Here is a 20,018-nt window from a genome sequence, read left to right as displayed (position 1 = left end):
TCGTAGTGTTACACGAATCGCGCGATGCACCGCTATCGTATATCCGTGTACGTGACTATCCGTCTCTCGCGTTTGTGAACAACACCGAAGCGCGTGGTGTTCCCAATATATCGGCGTAGAGCGAACCACCCACCAAAACTCATACTCGCGTAGGTGGCTGTCGTACACGGATGCCAAAGTCGTGCAACACGAATGTACGCGCGCGCGCGCCCTTCGAGCCGGCTTGTGTTCGCCTGTTCGTCCTGCGGATGGTGAGCGCCTTGAATCATTCAGTCCCTGCGGGGGATCCTCGCGGGAACCTCTTACCGTCTACTACGTGGTATTCGTGTCCTTGCGGAAGCGCGTCGGACAATTTGGCGATTTCGGTGGAGCGGGTTATTCGTTCGTTCGATTTCGAAGCGTGTCAAGTGTGTCGATCGATCGATCTTCTTCTCTTTTGTGTGAATTTTTCATCCCAAACACGGATGTGCGGTTCGGTATCTTTGGGTGAAGTTCGTTTCAAGAGTTGAAACATGGGCGTACGATGTCAGGAAGTTCAGGACTGAAGGTGCCAAATAATTATAAGCAAACGGGAACCAGACCGAAGATCAAGAACCAGTTCAAGCTACCTAGGTCGTCGAACAACCCTCCGAAAAAACAGGATCCCAATTTCGAATGTTCCAATCAGTTCAATGGGCAGAGTGCGAAGTTCCCCGAATCCGCGCAAAAATTTTGTACCGGTTCTTCGCCAAAAAAATCGCAGACGCTCAACGCGGAGTCGGCGAAAAATTCGCCGAGGAAATCTCCCTCGAGAAGGTACAATTTGCCGAACGAAGATAACGCGGGGATTTCGGTGTGCAGCCTTCAGGAACAGGAGAGAAATTTTTCGCCGAAAAATTCTCCAAAACGTTCGCCGAAGAGACTCGCCAACTTTGAAACAAACTCGCATCTGGTTGCCATGGGGATTGCATTCAAGACGAATTCGAACTACCAAGATGACCCGCGCGACATATCCTTCTTAGAGTTTGAAACGCAGTATACGCTCGAAAAAGAACTTTTACTTTCGAAGTATGAATTGCGCAATGAATACGACGGATGTGGGGCACTCACGCCGACCAGAATGGGCGTCTACACCGAGTTGCCCGATCCCTGTCGTAACTTTGATAACGTTACCAACTCGTACCTTCAACCCGCCGCCGAAGGATTCAGCTTCGCTCCTGGATGGGCGCTTAACGCCGAACACTTTTATCAGTGGCAACAAAGAGGAAAAAGCACAAAGGAGGTACCGATATTGCATCTCATTACTGTCAACGTTCGTACTTTCGTATTCTACCCTATCGTATAGCTTATAGTACGAGTTCGTTTCGCGTCATTGGTGGATGCGAAAACGAATTAGAAAACCTTTTCGGGTACGCGGAGTACCGTGACGAGGACGAGATGTGACGCGGCGAATAATGCGTGCCGGAGTGCCTCCGGAGTCCGGGGGCTAACGTAATTGAAGTTATTTCAGCACTAGAGTGACTCAATTAATACCATTGGAATTCTTGAATTTGCAAGCTGTCACCGGCAGAGCTCTTCGTCGAGTCTCGTTCGCCTCTGGCTTCTCTCTTTCCGGGAGAACAACAATGACTTCTTCCCTCGTCCCTGTACCGCTTTTCCTTTTCCACGCAGGAAGCCTTAGGGTAAATCGCGTTGGGCAGGCTCGCGAACGTGCCTTCCGAAACCCACCGTGCTTCCCATTACCATTCAATTCACTTATGCAAAAATCATACATCTCGCTGAAGGCCGATTCATCGGCGACGAGAAAAAAAAATTTATCGAACGTCGTCGCTCGTAGTCCGATTACCCGCACGATCGTGCGATAAGCTTTTGTTTCGGTATGAAAATTGGGGAAAAACCTCGTCCGCGACGTACCGCGTGTTCCCAGAGATAGGTCCATACCTGATTCGCATCGGATGGTTGCAGCCACCGGCATTTTTTTTTTTTATTTTACTTTTTAATCGAGGCACTTTCTGAAAATCGTCTAAGCTCGAAACGACGCCCCGAGGCACGTTTGGGGTGGCAGCGTTACCATCGAGGAAGCAATTCTCTCCGGTGGCTGCACTCGCGAGGCGAGGAAACTACTCGACTCGAGTCGAAAATTCATCTCGACATACTCGGGACGGCGGTACGCGGAAACTTGAAAATTATTACCAACGAACGGTCTTCCGCGAAAATTCGAGGAGCTTAATAAATTAATTAAACTATTGAAAAATTTCGCACAACTCGATCGGCCAAATTTTCGCCGCTACTCCGCCGCGTCTAATTCACCGCGAGTTCACTTTTCACGGTCCGCGTTGCACATGTCACCGTGAATTAATCACCTTCAGAGAGCACCGGCGACTCTGGGAAGCCGAGGGAATTAAACGGAACGACGGGTCCGAGCGAAGATAAATAAACGAATCCTCGGAATCGCACGAACTACTGTGACGTTCCTCTCTCGGCGTGGTTTAATCGTCTCGGTTTTCATATCGCCGTTCTGACGTAGGTAATAAAGCAGAAAGCATGAGTGATGCTGAAACTAACCAAAACCAAATCGCTCGCGTCGAGGCGGACGTGGCGATGTTGAAGTTTCTAGCTTCGGCATTACTTTGTTCAAGCCAGGCGTGTTCCGTTGAAATAGCAACTCGCCATTTTCCCTTGGAGAAAACCATCCTCTCCGACGCGCTAAAAAAAAGGTCAAAGACCTACCAAAAAAAAAAAAGAAATTTCTTGAGATCATTTCTTTCTCATCAGATATCGATAACTGATTGGAGGTCGAATGCCGAGTTAAAAAATGAGTAACTCGAGTACAACGAGAAAAGTAAACGTTTCGGTCTACTGGATTCGGGTTACTCAATTACCACGGAATTGCAGTGTTAAAGTTTGAGACTAAACGTAGGAAAACGGGGCGGGGGGAAAAAATAACACACTCTCGAACAACGATATACGAGTTTAAATATCGGCTGAGTCGGACGATTGTGAGGTGGCTCTACGGGTGATCCGTTGGAACGCTTATAACGGCTCTTGAGACGTTGGATATGTTTTTCCAGGACGTCGCGAGCGGGCGTTCGCGGGACCCTCTTCGCTCCCGCACTCGATGCATCCGTAAGAGGCTCTTGCACGGTATGAATTTCTTAGGGTGATTTTCGGCAGGGCCTAATATAGTGCCCGGGGGGTGTCGGAACACTTTGATCAATCCCCTGTCCGCGCGCTTCGCGTTCGTGTTTACTTTAAGGGCGACGACGAGCTACCAGCATTTTCTCCGCGAGAGAAACTCCTACGTTTCAATATCGCGGAATCTTCTCTGCACGCTCGATGAAACCGAGAACAGCCGCTCCTCTTATACATCTCTGTGGAGTCTAGCCGGACGTGATGCGTCGAATTCCTACCCTTACGATCAATCGTTCGGAAAAATTGACTTCTGCCATATTGCTCCTCCGCAGACTCGCCGTACGCCGTCCGTATACAGCCTTACCCCCGAAATATTTATTAATTTCATTACCGACATATTTCGCTCTACACCACTGTCGTAACTTTTACGATTCTCTTACGCACGTACGTACGACCCGCTGATACGAAAAAATCACGTGCCCTAAGGGCGTACAGTATCGAAAGAAAGTTTTATCTCATCCTAAAATCCTCAAGTCTTAGACATTTTTCTCAAAGATCGTTTCACTTGCAGTCCTTTTTCACGATCTAAGGGGGGCTTCTTTCAAAGAAATAATATAGGGGTCAAGGTAGAGAATTTTTCTATTTAGAAAAACAAATATTGAAAACTGTCGCTATTTTTTCAGGTGGAATCGCAGCTTCTCAGAAAATTTACGTTATTCGAGTAAATACTGGAACAAAAAAAAAAGAACAATTAACTAATATTTGTAAAAAGTACATGAAGAAAAAAATACTTTTCTTTCCGCTGTAAGAGTCTTAACCACCCCTTTGAATACTCGATCAATATTTGAAGAGGATTTTCTACCGGAGACTGGTGAATAATTTTTTCTCCAATTCAGATCGCAATTCATATCCACGTCGTTGTCGTCGAGTGAGATCACAGTTTGTCAACCAGTATGTATATGTACAGCGTGAGTTTCGCGTGTTTCGAAATTTTGCGACTTAGTTCCGTGAGTCACTGCCCGCGTCCTGATTGAATTTGGGATCAATTTTGTGCGAAGATTGTCGGGTGGAGATATTTTCCTCGCCCCGAGGCTTGGGGTAGGTTATTTCCCGGTACGACCCGGCGCGGTGTGACCCTTCGGGACCGGGTCGCGTCCCAGTTCTAAATTAGTTGCTTCGATTGCCAATTTGCGCCCCGTCCCCCCATTGAAATTCTATCCAAACTGCACAAACGGTGCAGGGTAAAAACCTGCAGGGAACTTGACTTACCAGACCGAACCTGATATTACGAACTAAAACCTATGACAAGACACGAGCGACTTCCGCTCTCCTTCTTCCGCTTACGTTTTGCCTCGGGGTTCCACGTTTGGAATATCATAAATACGATCGTCTGGTCGTCGTCGTAGGTCAAGACCGAAGCGGAAACGAGAGAATGCCCTATGATAATTATTGTTTTCCAGTTGTAGAATAAATGCATCATGTATCGTGACAGTTACGTCGTTGACATAATGAGGGAAAGGATCCACACGTGTCCCGTGTAAATGTCAATTGTTTTTAGAAAAAAACCCTTGTGACCACAAACGCTACTTTTTAGGACCCGTGAAAATATACATCTGATAAAACCTGACATCCGACCAGTTGTAAAACATTTACTTATTTACGATGACTAATGAAAACCATTTCGTCGAGGAGTTTTTCCGTACTTGGGATTTACTCACCCGATGATTTCAACGACGAGTCGTCGATTTTTTATGAAAATCGAAGTCACTCTTCGAATGCGAATTTCACGTAAATATATTTTCACTCGTCTGCGAGGGGGGTAAACTAGGAGAGTCGAAGTAGACAGAAGCCTGTAGGGCGCGTGGTGGAGCGTATAGCTTTTCCATAAACAATCCTGGCAACGAAAACAATAGATCGGTACGACAGCCGTAGGACAAAGCTGACTCGATTAACCCGTGCGGAGTGCCCATTTGTCCACCTTAAAATCCAACCATTTGCTCGAACCCTCCGCAATTCGATTCCGTTTGGTAAATAAAATACTATAGATATGTTCGTTAACCCTTTACGACACATACATATCGCGTCATACGGAGCATTCTGTGCAAAATCAATCAGTGTTGCTCCACGCAATTTTTCTAATCGCTCTAAAATTTTCCAAGCATCCACGAAATGCTCTAGATGAATTTTGAATATTAATTCTCGGCACTGACTTATACTATGCAATTCCAACATCTCGATCACAGAAACTTTACACATTTGTTTTTTTTTCGAATAAGGCGAAACAAATTGAAACCGGCGAGGCCGAGCATTTGTTGATTCGGTGCAGGGAATGCCCCATATGTCTCTGCGTGTAATGGGCAAATCGTGAACGTGAACCGACAGTTTTTATGCCGTTTGCATTGTGGGCATTCGAAAAACGTCACCCCTTAATAGATGCGTGGGATGAATTACCCCGCGTAATTCGATTATCGGGGGTGTGCCCCCGAGAACAACTAGATTCTAGAATCTACGAGGCGCGTATCGATGTGGGTATGGGTATGGGTACGTCCGAGCAGCGGTTCGGTAGCTCGGGTCGAAGGGTTAAGTGAGATGTACGCGAAGGAATGAGACGGCGGAGGGGAAATCCGTTCGGATTTCACTATTCCTTTTCAACCGGGGTAGGGATTTCGCCTAAATAAACCAATTAAGGTATCCGGATTAACGGATTGCCCATACCGCGAATTAGTATTAGGCACGGTTGATTACCTCGCAGAACGCAAGATGTGACCTACGAACATATCTGCGTTGCGTTATTCACTTTGAATTTTCGTACAGGGCGTCGAATCGTTTCATCGATGATTGATCGTCGCGCCGCTGACGGGTTCGAATCGGAATTTCCAGCGTCAGCGCTCCTGACTTTTCGTCATAGTTCTCTGGATCGTTTGAAATTCGATATCGTCCTCCGTTCCGGGTTCAACTTTGACGGGTGATTTTGTACTCCAAACTATTCATACAACATGAAAAATTGCGCCGCGAATCGTTCGTGGCGGATACAGCTGCCAATAATTTGCAGATGATCAATTATCGTTTATTTGTGATGTTATATCGTCGCGGGTAATCAATCGTGGTACGAATTATTCCATAAATTGATATCCGGATTCCTGCGGGTTGCAGGCGTAACCGAATGTCAAAAATATGTTTCCACGTTGTATCGCAATCAGAGAAACACTAATAACCCCGAGGCAACTTTCCGCAACTTTACCCCAATGGTATCGCAGCGTTTCACCTACCGACTGAAGTCGGTGCGTTCGCAGCTTCTTCTTTGTTGGGGGAGAAACGTTGTTGAAGTTTACGCAACACTAATCAAGCAAATCACGTTTGCCGCTATCGATCACTCGGATCTATTGACGTCAACGATCCGGTGAGTCGTCGACGAAGAAGTGCTCTCCTAAATATAGAAAAATTGGCGAGGGATCCACGACTCAATGCGCGCACAGATGATACGCGTCAAGCTAATCAGTCGCGTTCCATCCGATGTCGCAAATCAGCTGACGGAGCTCGCGGCTAAATACGGACAGCGATAATCAGTTTCTCGAAGGCTTAATGAGACCCGATTGCGCGGCATTTGCATCTCGACGCCCGCGTCCCACAGCCAGCGCACCTCGAGGGTTCAAGGATACGGATTTTTTGTCTCCCTTCGAGCCCCCCCCACTTCCCATTCGATCGCCCGTCCTCCTCGATTGTGCTTACCGCCGCGGTGTCGTCGAGTCGAAACGAGACATTCGAACACCGACGAGAATGAAAAATGGTAAGAAAAATGATACAGAGCGCGAAGGGTGTTTCGGTGAATCTTTGCGACTCAAGCGAAAGGGGATAAGCCGAGCCTCCTCGACCCCCGAACGTCAGGGCTCGTTAGGACGGTAGCGAGTTACCGTGTCTTCCGGAGGCGTTCGTCCATCCGTCACGGGTCCTGCGACCCTCTGCACACGTATGGCGGGTACGTGAGTTGGAAAAATTATCGCAATTCCGGGGCACCCCGGGCCGAGTGTGCTCCTCCGCGTCTCACTTGATCGATTCAATTCGACCGAATGTAGCCCGACTCCGAGCAGAGCCCGCGATCAAACTTCCCAGCGATCCTACGTCAATCACGCGGTGACGTAAGGGAATGCGAGAGGATAACCGTTCGGTGATTTCGAGTGGTCAGGAATAATATCACGTGTGGTGCAAAGCTGTAGGTGGGTAGGAAGCCGCGTTATTCAACCACGACGGAAACCCACGTCGTCAAAGAGAAGGAGACGGGGGAGTCGCAAACTTCTTCGGTCTTTGTGAACCGGGGCTAATTACTTTAAGAAATTGCGTGCGCCGGATTCCGAGACGACAGAGACTCCCTGGAGGCGCGGAGATTACATGGAATCGGAAGACGGTTTTGCCAACTTTTCAACAATGCGGACCAATGAGCACCTACCTCTCATTTATTTCAAATATCTCCTCGAATTTAACGCCTCCAATTCCAGACAGACAAGTCTATATTGATTCGAAAAGATGACCCAAAGTATCCCGATAAAATCGTACTGGATACCATTTTCCGAAGGGTTGATTTCGAGGACACCTCAGTCGGGTTACTTCGAGGCGAAATGCCAAGCCACCCGTCGCGACGATTTCGAGCGGTTTGTTGCACACGCCCACGTCACATTTTCATTCTCCATTTTTAGAGAATGAAAAAGAAGGTAATACAAAAATGACATCGGTGATACAACGACGTATAAGGATCAGAGGTGAAAGTTGTCACCGACTCGACTTCCGGGTGGCATTTTACGGTTTAATGATATTGCAGGGGGCTTACGATGCACAATAATTATACGTAACACACGAGGATATTCACATGCGAACAATCCGAGTCTAGCCACTTTCGTATCAGTCATAAGGCCCACACGGTCCATGGCACAATGGGAGGGTTGGGCCCCGGAGCTTCGGAACAAGCCCGGTCTCCGTACAGAGTCGGTCGCGTAGTATACATATATACCTATTATGAGAGGATCGCGCATAGCGCGTGTATGATAATGATATGTACGTGTTACTCATTCATAAAACATGCCCACGTGGTGACATGGCGCCTAGATAGCGACGCGTGTCAGAGGATTGTGAATAAAACAGCGTCTCTTGAATAGAAAAAAGAGCGGCGAGTCGTTCAAATAAATTACACCGATCGCGCTCCTCGCGGATCCGAACCGCTCGTAAACGAATGTTGAGGAAATTTTAATACCGTGTAACGCCACACTAACTTCTTCCCATAAATATTCATCCCGATCTAATTCCCTCGAATATTCTTTTTCCTCAAAATTTATCGCACCTAGTCCAGCGATTCCGACAGATATCTTCTCGCTCCGCGAGCTCGAGGCTCTTTCTCCACGTACACCGCGTGACCTTTTGCATCGGGCGCATGTAAAAATTACTCCGTACGGTAACCATGGAAACCTTTACCCGTGTCTCTGTATTCCGTGCAACGCGCTAGGGACGGTCGTTCTTCGGGACACGTACGGTCGTGCACGTCCTGAGGGAAGCAGAGGGTGCATCCTCTAGTTCTTGGGGGCCGCTAACCGGGTTACAGAGGTTCCCAACCACCCCGCCCTCTCGATACCGCCTACCCGGTCGTCTTCATTATCCCCCGGATTTTCTACCCTCACCTTCGAGATCGCCCTCGCTTCGGAAACGGGCTTATTTAACGCTGGCTTGACCAGCCGCTGCTCCTTCTTACCCTCTTCCGTATATACATGTATAAGGAGCTTGTACATAGCACCTTGGGGTATTTCTTAATTGGGTCATATTCGGATTATCCGTACGCTCCTCGCGAGGTGGAATATCGCGATATAAATTTCGAAAAAATAAATAACTAACGAGTAGTAAACTCCTGGAATTCCCTAACCGACGCGCATCCGCAGACGACGTCCCACTCACGACTTCGCTTGAACCCTTTTCGTTATTAATCCATCCTTATCTACTTACATAAGAACGCATGTAACGATACGTCTACGTATATACGTAATACAGAAACGTATCCACGTGTGATACCGCGCACGCTTATATGTAACATAGATAAAAGAAAAGCTAAGATTCCCCCTAGCTACGTTGCGGGATAGAATTAAGTCGAACATGTGGCCTCCGTTACTACTTAGCCTTTTCTGCCACCGTGGCCGGCCACCACCCCGCCCACGTGATGCGTCCGTCCGTCCTGTCCACGCAGGCTATCCATCCGCGAGAGTTTTCCCGTTCGTGTCCGTCTCTTTCGTTCGTATCCCTCTTGATTTGCATGAATGTGTTGGTCCGCCCGTCGCGTCGCGTCGCCTCCAACTTTTATACGCTCCATGTTTTTTTCGCTTTTCGTTTTTTAATTCTTTATTTTTCTCTGCGTCGGAAGCGCCACGTGCTCGTGGGTCTTTTTTACACTTTGGCTCCCTCCTTTTGTTTTTACATACGAGATTTAAGATCTGAGACCCTAAATTATTGTCCGTGTACAGAAGCAGATATTATAACGGAGGGGACGACTCCGAGAGAGGGACATCGGCGACAACGAGAAGTCGCTTTCGAATTTCTAATAATTCCGCTCCGAGGTCTCGTATTCTCGCAGTTCTCTTGATTATATTCTTTCCTCCTATTCTTCAGCCAGAAAAACTTCTACTGGTTATACATAGCCCCGCTGCACACATGGATGTGCGGTAATAAATGTAACGAGTCTTTCGGACTTGACTTTTTTCCGAATTTTTTAGACTCGTTTGAAAATTTCGAGGAATCCCAGCAGCTCCATGAGAGTTTCGAAGCGAAAAATGAAGAGTACTTTTCTTCGGTACCATGGAAGGTAGTGGCTGAAAAAATGTGAAAAAAAAATCCAGCTTGTATCAGAAGTTGGTCGAGTTGAGACGGAACGCTCCACATGTATTATACATACAAGGGGATCCTATATGCCCACGAATCACGATCATTCTGGGCGTAGAGCACCCCACATCACTTTTATATAGCTTCTTCGTCTGACGCGAGCTAGCTGCCGAATCTCTGTATAAAACTTTACCCCTCGAATTACGCCTCGGCTCGACCTTTACCTTCGGTACAGGAGAAATAATATTTGATCAAGAGGATCGTGGACAAGGAAACGTTCAATTCTGCCTCCAAAGTCTTTTCTACGTCCGAAGTCCTTCGTGTCCGAATTTTTTTGACTCTCCGTTAAATAATTCACCATTAGAGTACACCTGACTGAAAACGACGTCTCGTGGCAAACGACGTCGATGGAATTTTCCGAGGAAAAAAAATTGGAGTGTGAAATGTTTGAAATGGATTTATGACTTCGAGATAACTCGGTGTCACATTTTTCTAAGAAATTGATTGGAATCGTTGGAGGTGAAGATCTTGGTCTGGAAGTCGCGCGTCACCGTACAGTGCGTTATAAGTGATAGCAACGTAGGTTGTTTCAACGCACGTTTAAGCGCGTCACAATTATCGCCGGTATAGAGGTACAGCAAACCCAGCTGGGTACTGTTTTGAATCGTAATAAAGTGCTCGGCACCTGTTTCGAATGTTCATCAATCCCGGCTTCGTGCGACTCACGCCACGATCCATTCGAACCTGCTGCTCTTTCATCACGCGGTAAATAAAAATATACCCGAGAAATGTTCCGATGATCGTTTTATTGTATTTCGTCTATGACGGCCGTCGCGAGTCGATCGAAAGGAAACTACGAGAGAGTCACGAGAAAATATCTTTCTACGGAAGAGTAAAAACTCTTTCGAAAAATCGGCCATCCGTTCGGAAATTCCATCTCTCAGCTGCAGATTATATTTCAATGCAAACTCGTTGAGTGGGCGAATACCCGAAAGTCGAGCATCGAAAGTTCGACGAAACGTATCGAAAATACCGGAGTAAAAACGGATCTCAATTATTCTTTGATTAATTTAGAGCCGCTGCGAAGCTTCGCCGGGTGCACTCGGAATAATCCGTTAATTTGTTTCACTTAATCAGCGATCGTTCGGTGGACGTTGAAAGTGAACGTCCGCGTTCAGCTTCTTCATTTGCCGCTGAAGCGTCTGCATGCTTTTGCTGCCCCGTAAAGTAACGCCTCTATTCCGGTAATCTTACGAAAGTTTAGCTACGAACTACTAGCTGCTGGCTGTTGCTGGAGCGGCGTGCATAGGCTCTAACCCTAATCTCTAATCACCCAATCATCTGTTCGCTTCTCTCAGATGTTATTTTTGTTCGAGTGGAAAAAATATTGTCCGAACGACTCGCGGAAGCCGTCCGCTGCACGTACCGCCCGAAGCCGAATTGTCTTTTGAATTTATTTTATTATTAACCCCCACGAACCGACGATGACGCCGCAGCCGCAGCCGCGAATAATACGCCAATATTACCGCTCGCGTTCACTTCTGACCTCGAATTAGGTAAGTATAAAGAAAAATTGTCCTCAGGCTATTGCCCCTCGACTGTCACAATAATTTTACACGAGCAAACACGACGACGACGACGACGACGACGACGACGACGACGACGACGACGACGACGACGACGAAGTTGCCACGTGCAAGAACTGATTTACGATTTCTCTGTCGTTGTACACCAGACGAGCACGGTTATAAAAATTTCATTTGACGAGACATTTTTTTTTCACCGGGATCGCCCTACGATCTGTAAAAGTCTTTGGAAATTTGTATCGGAACCTCTTCGACTCCTTGCGGCAGAGATTGCGGAGTTTCGCCGATTCGCGTATTGCCTTCAGTCGGCCGTTTGGTATGGGTGAAATTGTCACTGGGTTTAGTTGGGTTTGGTGGTAATTTTAGGTCAATATTTTGACTGCTCGAGGCATCCGGACGTACACACGAGCAGCTATCGTCGACGCCGAGCGTCGCTTAGGATTCAGTCACGTCTGGTACGCCGCACCGTTGAGACGCGCGTCGCACCGGTCGCGGGTCTGCCTTCGAAAATGTGCGCGCCGATCATGGAAGTTGAAATCGGTATCGATACTTTTCTAAGTACATCGAAGATTCGCAAAAAGTTATGAGGATCCGCGATTGGTTTAGAGAAGAGATTTTATGTTTTAATTCAACGTTATTCCGGAGCATCGATCGTTGACCAGTTTTTATCGATGCCCTCCAACGATGTTCGAAGAACGCAAATATTTGAACAAGTTGTCTAGAAAATAATAGAGATTGATAATAAAGCATATATTTGTACAGATATTTACATAGTATATATATTTACACACCGTATCACCAACCTCGTAAACGAATTCAAAGACCTTCGCGTGTCTCTGTCGGAATCGTTTCGCTCTTCAGTGCCAATGTAAAGAATAAGTCAAAGTTGTATGAAATAAAATTTCAATTAGACCACATCGTACTCGCACGAGTTAATCTTCGATTAACGAAGAACGATGACGCGGTGATTGAAAAAGTATCGCGTGACATAACGCGTGTGGAGTGTTCCGTGAACCCCGAGCAATCGTTGTTGTTGTTGTTGTTGTTGTTAACACTGTCATCTGTTGATCCGTCGTCTAGATTACGTCTAGACGTTTCGAGATCATAAATCCGGTTGAATTCTTTCGTTGAAAAGCGTCGCGTCCGACCGAGAGTTGTATTTTGTAAAGTGTGTGATTGTGGCAGCTTTTTAGTGGCGTTAAAAGGACCGTCAGAATCATTAGGTGGACATTCAGATGTGCGCGGGTGTTCGGTGCCGGTGACTCGCGGTAGATATCGAGAGACGAACGAATGCCGAACGCGGCATACCTCTGGCATACCTTTGCGCCTTCGAACCTCTCAACCTTTTAACCTTTAAGCTCTTTAAACCCTCTAAGCCTTATCTTTATTGCACGGGATACGCGCTCGTCACCGCCAACGGCGTTGGAGCGCTTGTATCTCGCCTCTTCGCAGCGGGCGCGTTTACCCAATCACGGATTTCGAATAGGAGCCAACCAAACTATCGGATTATGGCTTGCATCAGAGCTCCTAGATCTGTACAAGGATCCACCGATGACGTCAAGATCGATCCCACCACCCGAAATATCCTACAGGTACAATTGGGGCTGCTCTCTAAATGATCAGAGTCCAGTTCATAGATGATGTGAGCGATTTCTTTTTCTCCAAATTCGCGATCACTTCTACCCACACCATTGGTAATAGTTCGAAATTTCGAAATCCACGACTCAATTTAGGAAGACTCCCAACGTGACAATTTGAAATTTCTTTCTTCGATCGGATTCGTTTTCAACATTTCTCAGCGGAAGTACTGACTGACACGAGTGATCCAGAAATGCAAGTAGCGTTGATATGATTTTCGGAATATTTTTCTTCGTCCCGCGTTGGATCGTTACCAAAAAATTTACTGCAGATTCGTCGGCCAGAGAGTCTGACGGTTCTTGGATTTTGCTCCCGGTCATTAGAGTCCGGAAAGGGTTTTCCGATGCGTCCACTTACAGGAAAGAGCACGTAATGTTCTAATTATAGGCCAAAGACTGGTACGAAAAAAGCAGAAAAGTTGAAGCGACAAAAAAAAATCGTTGTTTATATCGATGACACGGATCGGAGAAGAGAGTGTAATCGAGTGAAATATTGGGCTTTCTTCTTTTGATAAACAGAGCTATAAATTCGCGACGAATATCATAACCGCCGCGAGGAGAACGGACTCCAAAACTCTTTTCATTCGAATCTTTCGTATACGTGAATTGACAAAAAAAAGCATCGAAACTGCATCGTAAATCAGGGCTATATAGATATCGCTTTCGAATGGTGCACGGGGCGTGTGGATGCGATCATCGAGGCACGTGCATATTATAAACGTACGCTGTTTCGTTCATTTTTCTTTCGTTTCCTCCGCCGCGGTTTTGTTAGTTTTTATGTCACGCGTGTGTCTGGTCGGAAGAAGTCGCTTCGATACGGTTACGTATTACGCGTATATCCCGCATCGTGGTCGAGAGTCACATCCGCAAGCTCTGCAAGCTCGTCTCAGATATCGTTGCGCAGTCTACGTCCAAAATACATCCTAACGCTGCACTGGACCAGATTAGAGTCAAGATGCGAAGATTCGTTGCCGCCGAAATCACGACGCGCGCGTTCCTATTTTTTTTTTTTGTTTTTTTTCCTCTCCTTATCCACCCCGGACGGACTCCGGATTCCGAAGAGATTGCGACGCGAACTTTTCCAGACGAAATACACCAGACGCGACGAGGACTTGTCCATCCCGTGAGCCGTGGTCACGCCTGAAAATACGCAGCATAAGTCCTGAAAATATGCGTACCCATCACGTTGTTCTACGTGTGGGTTACGACGCGTACCTTTCCATACCTATATACACACGCGTGGTCCGTACGCCGCACCGTGGGTACAGCATAAATACGGCTTTATCAACACCTACGGGCTACGGTTACAGCGTGGGGTGGAGGAAAAGGTTAGAGAACTCAAACGGCCATTCCTCAAAGGTTCGCGAGATCGTTATCAAAGACTCGACACGCTGTAGAGAGTAACTTGAGATTTGGAGATGAGCTGACCCCGCGATTCGACTCGCCGTACCGAGGATTTCGCCCGGGGTCTCTCGTCGCTACGGGAATGCGATACGTTTTTGAAAAATGACGGATTATTTTTGACACGTAACGCAATACCGCAATACCTGTATAGGAATGATTAGTTTCCGTACGCTCGGTATCAATCATCGTTACCGTTGACTACGAAACGTGACAGGTCGGACCTAATCAACGTCTGGTTCGGCGACTCGATGAAACTGGAGCAGCGAACGTCTCGTTATTTCATAGTTTTTGAGAAAGTCGAATGGCGATGTCGAACCGACTCTGGACAAAAATTGTACGTCATTTTCAAAAATCAGCTCGGTGAAGCGTCCAAAGATCGTCAGATCGCAAGTTTTTCGTTGCTCTCCGTTTATCCTCAAACGATCTCGTTCCACTCCGAGCTCTTCGAACGATCGACTTTCAGATAGCTTTCAAAACTTTCGTGGCGTACCGCGCCTGTAGCCCGAGCATGTCCACGAGAATCTCGTGTTTCCGCTAAAGAAAATCCGTGTTCCTCGTGAAAGAAGTTTCGTTAGAGAGCGTCCTTGTTTCGATACGCCTACATACGTATTTCGGTTGGAAGTATCAGAAACTTAGGGCTTTTGGTCCGCGGCTTGAAATAATAGAGATTAGGAGTGACCCGAAATTATGAAGGAAGTCATCTTGGTTCTCTCTTTGGCGAGCTCAAAAATAGGCCCGCTGTGGTGTGTACGTACGCCGGTGACTAACCCCCTCCGCATCTCCCCTCTCGTTCGAACCTCTGCACCAAGTCCATCCCTATCTCTCGTTCTAATTCCATCTCTTTCTTTCTCGCACTAATTTATACCCTCTCCGTTAAGATTTTCTCCTTCTTCTCGCATCTTCTTTCGGGGTTCCCCTTTTTCTCCTCTCTGCCTCCGTCGCGAAAACATTGGCTCTGTCCCAGCACAATAAACACTACGAATCCGAGAGTGGCTCCTCTACGCGATCGCCTTCTCTAAAAACCATATATAACCGTACGTTTCTTTTCTCTCTCTCTTTTTTTTTTTTTTTTATTTTTTGGTTCGCGAACGATATCCCCTGCGAACAATTTGAGATTTTTTTGTTTTTTTTTGTCACTGGAGAATCAACGATTCGCCCGTAGATTCGTTGCTCCCGACGAACAACTTGACGAGGAAAAAAGAAAGGGCGAAGGGTGGTTTTCGATCGTGCGTCGTTGAAATCAGGATCAGAGTTCGATTTCGTGGAAAACTACTCGCGAACATTTTCCCGCGTGTATTGTGAGATCTACGGAGTCGATGTGACGTGCCTGCACGCGTAGGTTTCATTGTCACATACGAGTTCGCCGTGAAATTCAATGACACCGTCGTCCCCCGTCGCGTTTATTTCTTTTACCATCATCATTATCGTCGTCATTATCATTTTTTTAACGGCACCGCGAGAGTGTCGCCCGCGATGTCACAATAGGCGTCTAACGTCAGCCGTTGACTCGATTACATCGAACTATGCTCTTTGCCTACGTGGTTCGCGCACACTCACGGATCACGTAGCGATCGGATATATACCTAGGCACCGATACGCGCGCACACGTCCACGAATATACTTTCGGTACGTACACGAGCTATGTGGGCACACCGCTCGATTGTATGGGATTATAGATTATATGGCTGCGTGCTCGGAACCGGTGACTAGGCGGCAGCGTGCGTGAGGAGACGACGACTAGGGGCGGATACGTATACACACTCATATACGTACGTAAAGACGTCGTTACCTTCGCCTTCGGTACATTACAGGAATTGAGAAAGGGTTGAATACGGTTGACATTCGAGCTTTTTAGATTCGACCCAGAATTATCAGAGAATCGTACTTGGCGTCAAAAATTTACCCACCCTTTTTGACGGTGATTTCGTGTGGAGCCCATGCGAGGCGGCAATTGATTTTCGAGAATGAAAATTGTATCCTTCTAGTGTAAATTGTCCTTAATCAAGAACAAAGAATCGAAAGAATATTTACGCGATTAATTTCGAGACGTCACGTGTGTTGTCTGTTTTACTTTTCTCTTTATTTTTCGTTAGTCAGTGGCGAGAATACGTACGTACACGTATAATTCTTGCAACGCGCGTCCTTCGTACGGTGTAACGGCGACAGCTGCAGATTGTTGAAAAGTCTAATTCCCTCTCATCTCCATACATCTCTTTCTTTCCATAAAACGAACCCCGACGAGCTTCTGTACGCGTTGGCTATTGTTATTATCTTACTTAGATTGCATTACTAATAATGTTTACGACTCTCGAGAGCCGTTATAATAACTGCTACCGGAACCACGATCACAGCTGGTCTGCTCATTTGAACTGAGATACATAAAACCTTGCCGATCGTTATAACGCGGATAGACGAGTACAACGCGCGTACGACGCTGCAGGTGGTGCAGTTTATATTTTTACCAAAGAAAACCAGGTCGCGTCAATTTCTTTCATTTCATACCACCATTCTATTTTCCCCATGGATATGTTTGTGCGGTAATTTTTAACCGATTTTTTTTCTCAACTCGGTTCGAAGCATAAAAAAAGCGTACACATTCGATCTGAGTTTCCAGTCACGTCAGTTTCGTTTCACCGTTCAATTGATTTTAATTAAAAGTAAAGGAGAAATGAAAAATTTGAAACAAATATCTAGATGTACTACTCGCGGATGATTATAATTCCGTTGCCCGTAGAAAATACGCCAGCGAAGCTGGTACGTGAAAAGAAGGATACATCGCGCACTGTGTAGAGAGAGAGAGAGAGAGAGAGAGAGAGAGAGAGAGATAAGTTTTATCGACGTCATAGGCGATACAAAGACGCGAAGTTGCACGCACCCAGAACGGTCAATTACGCACGCGATTGTTTCTAAGTGCAAAACGAATTATGGTTCGCATGCCATGTAAATTTTCCGCCGATCCCTGTGTACCCGTAACTTCGACCCAGGCCAATAAAAATATTAATCGAGTCAACGTTGCCCCTGGTGACCGCTTTACCCCTGACTCCTGCGGCACCCATGATGCTAGCAATTATAACCATCGAGAACTGCGTGGCGATGTTGAAGCCACCTCCCCCCCCCCCCCCCCGCCCTCCGTGGGCCCTACGCCGATCGTTTGTCCTTCGCGGCGTCGTTCTTCTCAATCGACTAAATTGATGTTATATGCGTACGAATTATCATCGTCATCACCTTCCCCGTCATCGAGGACCACCTTATCCGAATATTTTTCCGTATAGTGTACAGTATTCTATACGAATGTAATAAATGAGATTAGAAACTGTATGAGTTGTATCTTTCGCCGATATTGCAATTATTCTTTTTTTTTTTTCATTTTCTTGGTATGTATAGCCGCATCAGCATAGCGTGAATAACGCGACCCGGATTGCTCCCCGCGTTCCGTTATCAACCTTCTTGGTAACCAAAAACTATAATCAGGATTATACCATGAGTAGGCTTACGCGCGTACTCGGAATACTTACGACCGCGCGCACGGCGCTGGTTGATTGTAATTATAGCGAGCGCGTACGTTTCGTTTTCTCCGAAACACTTGGTTTGTCCGATTAACGAGTTACGCAGTCTCCTCGTAACGAACTCGGTATCTTTCGTTTCAGATATACACCGACTGGGCGAATCATTACCTGGAGCGCGGCGGTTCCAGGAGAAGGGTTACGGACCTCCAAGCAGATCTTTGCGACGGCGTACTGCTCGCAGATCTCGTCGAGGCTGTCAGTAAGTACATCAATATCAATCTGACCCTTGTTTGGATCGTCAGCTCGGAAGCAGGTGCAACCCTCGACCAGCTGATACTAAAATCTCAAGTCAAACAAACACTTCACTAAACTAGACCTTTCACCCGTGACGTGGATTTATTCCCACCTATACCAAATCCTCCTCCTCTGATCTCGTAAACCTCGCATCAATTCAAACCGTTCAAATCCCACGAAATCTTTCAATTGTACGAACACGACGCGTCGCGTTGTCGGAGCTTCTCGTACGCACCGATTAGCGCGGGGTGAAAATTGATCGTCAATTTTGCTCGAGTCGAAAAATAGATTCCTCGTCAAAATCCGTAAAAGTTTTCAGATCGTTAAATCCCTAGGGAGGGTTATCGAACCGTGAAAATATGTAGTTTCAGGTTTCGGTGTTAGTTATCTGGTTCCGTACGGACTGAATCAGGAAGTGAACTTAACTGTGCGCTAAACTATCTTAAATGGTTACCGACAGTTAACTCGTGGTACGTGCTGTGATCACGTGCTAATCGTACGCCATGTGCCACAAGCACCGCCGATGTGTACAGCTTAAATGCGATGGCTAGCCATAAAAATTGTACAAATAACGCGGCGTATTCCCGCGAATAAATTATACTGTACAAGATAGGCGGGTGCATGCATGCAAAACGTCTTTATGCCAAAGTGAATGATTCACGTGCGCGGCGACGCTGACGGCTTGGCGATATCGTCAATGGGTCACGGGCAAACCGATTTTCAACTTTGATCGCTCTTTGTTGCAGCTAATCAGAAGGTGATTGACGTTAATCGAAAACCGAGAAACACGCAACAAATGGTGAGTCAAATCTTTTCTTTATTCATTTTGTCTCTCGCGTCGCCTCGACATATTCCATTCATATTTTATAAGACCACCTCTCCACCCTCCACCCTCCGTCTTTTATCCTCATTATAATATGCTGATTGTAATAACACCATTCACTGCTAACAATGAGCACATACACACGTCTGGTGTGCGTGTATATGAGGTACGTAGGTGTACGTATACGTGTAATAAGTGGTTGTATTTATAAAATTCAAACACTTCGTCCTACGTAGGATACGTCGTCGTCGTGAACCGCTCGCGCGGAAGTGACGTGGCGTGTTTTCGAGCATATTCGATGCGCCTTAAGAATCCATGAGGAGTTTTCCATTATGAGTGCATATGTACATATCATCCGCTCGGTGAGATCAAGATCGTTGCACCAAAGAATTGGACGATTAGGTGATCGCAGGCATTGCGGAGCGGTAGCCCCCGGGTCGGGATGAAGATATCGCTCCGCCCACGAGGTGAATCGAAAAGAGACAAAAAACCGATGAATAAAAAAGAAAGAAAAACAAAAAAAATGTTGAACGAGAAGACCGGAGCGCGGTGGGCGTTAAAACCTTATGAGTTGGATCCTCGACTGCGTGAGCGAGGTAGACATAATAAGTTATCGCTGGAACCCCGTGAGATCCTGCCGCACGGGGGAGGAAGCGACTTTTGAGGAAGGGACCACGGTAGACGACTAGACGACGTCTACTACCGTAGTGAGGTAGGAGTATAAAAGGATCTGGAAAGTACCTACATGTGTTTGCGTTTTTACTGGATCCATGGGGGGCAGCAGCGCCTGCAGCGTCGTTGCGCGGTG

The 20,018-nt window shown here is 46.6% G+C and overlaps 1 protein-coding gene across 3 annotated transcripts in view; it reads left to right on the top strand.

The window, feature by feature from the left end:
- Nucleotides 1-20,018, top strand: part of LOC105684814 (protein sickie) — a 164,370-nt gene that overhangs the window by 26,066 nt on the left and 118,286 nt on the right. Inside the window, exons 1-3 of one of the 3 annotated variants that reach the window (XM_048650274.1) lie at nucleotides 509-1,261; nucleotides 18,235-18,352; nucleotides 19,134-19,186. In XM_048650274.1, coding sequence (XP_048506231.1) covers nucleotides 524-1,261; nucleotides 18,235-18,352; nucleotides 19,134-19,186 — 909 coding nt within the window. In that variant the 5' untranslated portion in view covers nucleotides 509-523. Of the gene's footprint in view, nucleotides 1-508; nucleotides 1,262-12,044; nucleotides 13,139-18,234; nucleotides 18,353-19,133; nucleotides 19,187-20,018 lie in introns of those variants that run through there. The other 2 variants (XM_048650275.1, XM_048650276.1) reach the window with 2 other exon arrangements.

The sequence above is a fragment of the Athalia rosae genome, chromosome 2 (assembly GCF_917208135.1).
Source record: "Athalia rosae chromosome 2, iyAthRosa1.1, whole genome shotgun sequence".
Lineage (NCBI taxonomy): Eukaryota > Metazoa > Arthropoda > Insecta > Hymenoptera > Athaliidae > Athalia > Athalia rosae.
This window is presented reverse-complemented; position numbering and strand designations above follow the sequence as displayed.